This window comes from Apis dorsata, unplaced genomic scaffold, assembly GCF_000469605.1.
Source record: "Apis dorsata unplaced genomic scaffold, Apis dorsata 1.3 scaffold_383, whole genome shotgun sequence".
Lineage (NCBI taxonomy): Eukaryota > Metazoa > Arthropoda > Insecta > Hymenoptera > Apidae > Apis > Apis dorsata.
The window spans coordinates 63,567-66,841 of NW_006263645.1; the positions used below are offsets into that span (position 1 = coordinate 63,567).

The 3,275-nt window shown below is 30.7% G+C and overlaps 1 protein-coding gene across 1 annotated transcript in view; it reads right to left on the bottom strand.

Moving 5' to 3' along the window:
* Positions 1–62: 62 nt before the first annotated feature.
* Positions 63–3,275, bottom strand: part of LOC102674837 (ras GTPase-activating protein-binding protein 2) — a 7,135-nt gene continuing 3,922 nt past the window's right edge. Inside the window, exons 8-9 of the mRNA XM_006619022.2 lie at positions 3,039–3,198; positions 63–2,825 (exon numbers count right to left, since the gene is read on the bottom strand). Coding sequence (XP_006619085.1) covers positions 2,677–2,825; positions 3,039–3,198 — 309 coding nt within the window. The 3' untranslated portion in view covers positions 63–2,676. The remainder of the gene's footprint in view (positions 2,826–3,038; positions 3,199–3,275) is intronic.

The window sequence follows — 3,275 nt, forward strand, 5'->3', positions numbered from 1 at the left end:
ACATATTGTTATCACCTCTGTATTTTCAGCACTATTAAAAACAGTTAATTTTTGTCCATTTTTAATCTGTATTTTCATCTGTGCACTTGGGTTAGGGCGAGGTGTACATGTACGAGATGGCACATAAATTACTATATGCGCTACCACTGTTATCACGATGTTGGTAGTATTTTGTATTACTTTTTACTTTGCACTCACGATTCTTCTACATTGTTGCAATGTTGGTTTAAAAATCTTATCCTGATTATTCGATGACTTATAATGCGATGAGAATTTAGAGAGAAAAAAAACGATATTTTTGGTTAACAAAAATAAAAGAAAAAGGAAGAACATGACAAATAGGCCAGAAAAAATATATCGCCCTGTCTCTAATAATCGCAGGACCCATCTTACAAACTGTTTCTAGAAATTCGAAAATATTTCTAATGATTCTTTTTTTTTTTTTTTTTTTTTTTTTTTTTTTTTTTTTTTTTTTTTTTGATAAACACATAATTCTTTCTCTCGTTCTCTCTTTCTCTCTTACATCCACACACATCCCCTTTCGTTCTCTTTCTCTCCTTTGTTTCATCTGCCCTAGCACCTTTATACGGACACATGTCGAAAATACAGATAGGAAAATACTATCTACATATTAGAGTACTTACAAGAATTAAAATATTTCTCAATTCCATTCGGTGATATAGAATAAGTGCACGTGCTGAATTTATTTTTTGTATATAAAAGATAAGTTAAATCGACAATCTAATTTCACTAAATTGCTGTTATTACTTCATGCGAATAAAACTATTCATTCATACGACAAATATATATAGATTGAGAAACATTTAAAAGTGTATCTTAGTGCCAGAAAACTAACACAATTCTTTCGAAAAAAATATTTATACGTATTTCGATCTCATTATTGATATGGAAGTATAATATCGAAGAAAAGAGCCTGATGAAAGGAGTTTATAATATTTTTATACGAATATTTATCACTTTTGATCGAACTTTGAAAAATTGCTATTTACGTATGTATAATCATTACAAGAATAATACTAGCTATGTTAGTAAGCGGGCAAATTTTTTGTTCAATATTATACAACGTTAATTTCCCAATAATTTTCTGTAATTACGACATTTTGTATTAAGTCAAGATATTCTGTGTTGTTATAACGGTACTAGGTCTCTCTATTTTAGCAGCGCACTGCGAGTTCTGCGATCACTAGAGACTAAAGACTGTTGGAAATTATAGAATTCTCAATAAATTATATTGAACTATTCAAGTTTAATTTTGAAATAGCATTGCCCTTCTTTATGATCTAAAAGAAAGAAAGAAAAAGAAAAAAAAAAAAAAAAAAAAAAAAAAAAAAAAAAAAAAAAAAAAAGGAAAAAAGAAACAAAAGATTGACAAAAAGAGTAGAGTAAATAAGAAAGAGATGATGATTAACATAAGAAGAAAAAGCAAGAGCTTAATATGCAAAGATACATATGGAATAGAAAAAAAAAAAAAAAAATCGAACAAAAATTAGCAGATTGGAACAAAATAGAGCATAAGCGACACGCGGATGAATTAGGAAACGGCGAGACCAGCTGCAGTCTAAGGATACTGCCCCACTATCAATCGATACCGGTCGATTGATAGTTGGCCATGTTTTGTGAAAAAATCGACTGTGTCTTTTTGTATGCGACCACAGAACAGCCGCAGTTCTCTACTCGTTAACCAACACCGACCAACTACCACCTATAAACATTATTGCCGACTTTCTACATGTAGGTGGAACGTTTTATCGGCAGTCAATGAATTAACTCGAGAGCATATGAAATGTACGATATTTCATAGTTAAAACGATTCGTATCCTCTCGTTTTAATTTCGTTTAATTTGGCTCGTGACTTACTTATACGAGAGCGGAATTCGCACCGCTTATGTCTCCTGAATACGATTGGCAAACGAAGAAAACTAAAAGAGCGACGTATGACTTTCATAATATTTATCCAATAGAAAACAAAAAATATGTTACCAAATCCCCTAGTTCGACATATATTATATGTGTATGTATATATGATGTATATTTCTATCACTATATCTTGTTTTTATATGCCACATATGTTTCGATAACGTTTTCTTAGTTCAAGTTTTCTTTTGCATTCTATCACAAAAATTGGCAACAATTTTGTTTTTTTTGAATATTGGCTTTTAAGAAACGTGGGCTACATATTAGGAGACAAAAACACACCCATATCTCAAAACAGGATATCACACGTCGCTCTGTTATACGTACATATGCAAATGGATGCAGTTTTGTTTTCATCGTAAAGTCTTGTAAATTGTCTGACGTCGATGTATGAAGGACGAACTCGTAATTACTTCATCAAATATCCAACCAATTAAGTTGAATGTTCAATGAATTATTTTATTAAATCATTATTCCTTATCCACAAACACGACGAACTTAGCATAAATGCGATAATCCTATTCGAGTTCGTATTCCATACAATTTGAGCTGCGTCATTTATAGTTGTTGCTTGACGAACGATGCAAGCGATGTTTAAGCGTAAAAGGATAGCGCCTTTAATCACGTTATGTTGCATACGAAATAGTCCTGGATTTTGAGTTTAAAAATGAGGATGATAATTATATATCGATGACCGAAGAAAAAAGAAACTGGGGTGTGCCTTTAACGTTGCTTGAAATATTAGCGGCGATTTTGGTAACTTAAATTGCTTGGATTACCAGATTGCCGCATTCCACCACCTCCCCTTCCACCATCACCCCCTCGTGAAAATCCTCCACGTCCACCTCTTGTACCATGTTGACCACCTCTCATCATTCCTCCAGGTCCACCTATAAAAGAAAAAAATATAATTAAAGCTTAAAATAATTTTATAATAATTTATAATACAATTATAAATCATTTAATTTGTTATTTTATATTATATATTTTATATTTTATATTATATATTAAATATTTACATTTTATATTTTATATTACAATTTTACTTAACATTAAATGTTAAATAACCATTTCAATTTATCATGTAAATTTTTATTACATACCCGGACCACGTTGTTGTTGCTGTTGTTGTTGACCGCCCATTGCTCTCATACTACCATCATTCGAATTCAATCGACCACCGCTGCCCTCCATTGTTCTAGGCTTAACTTTTTTTTCTTCAACATTTAATTTTTGTCCATTCTCAGCAGGATAATAAATTGGCTAAAATTAAAAATATATATAATGAATTTTTTAATTGATTAAAAGAAATATTTTATACAAAAAAAAAAAAAAAAAAA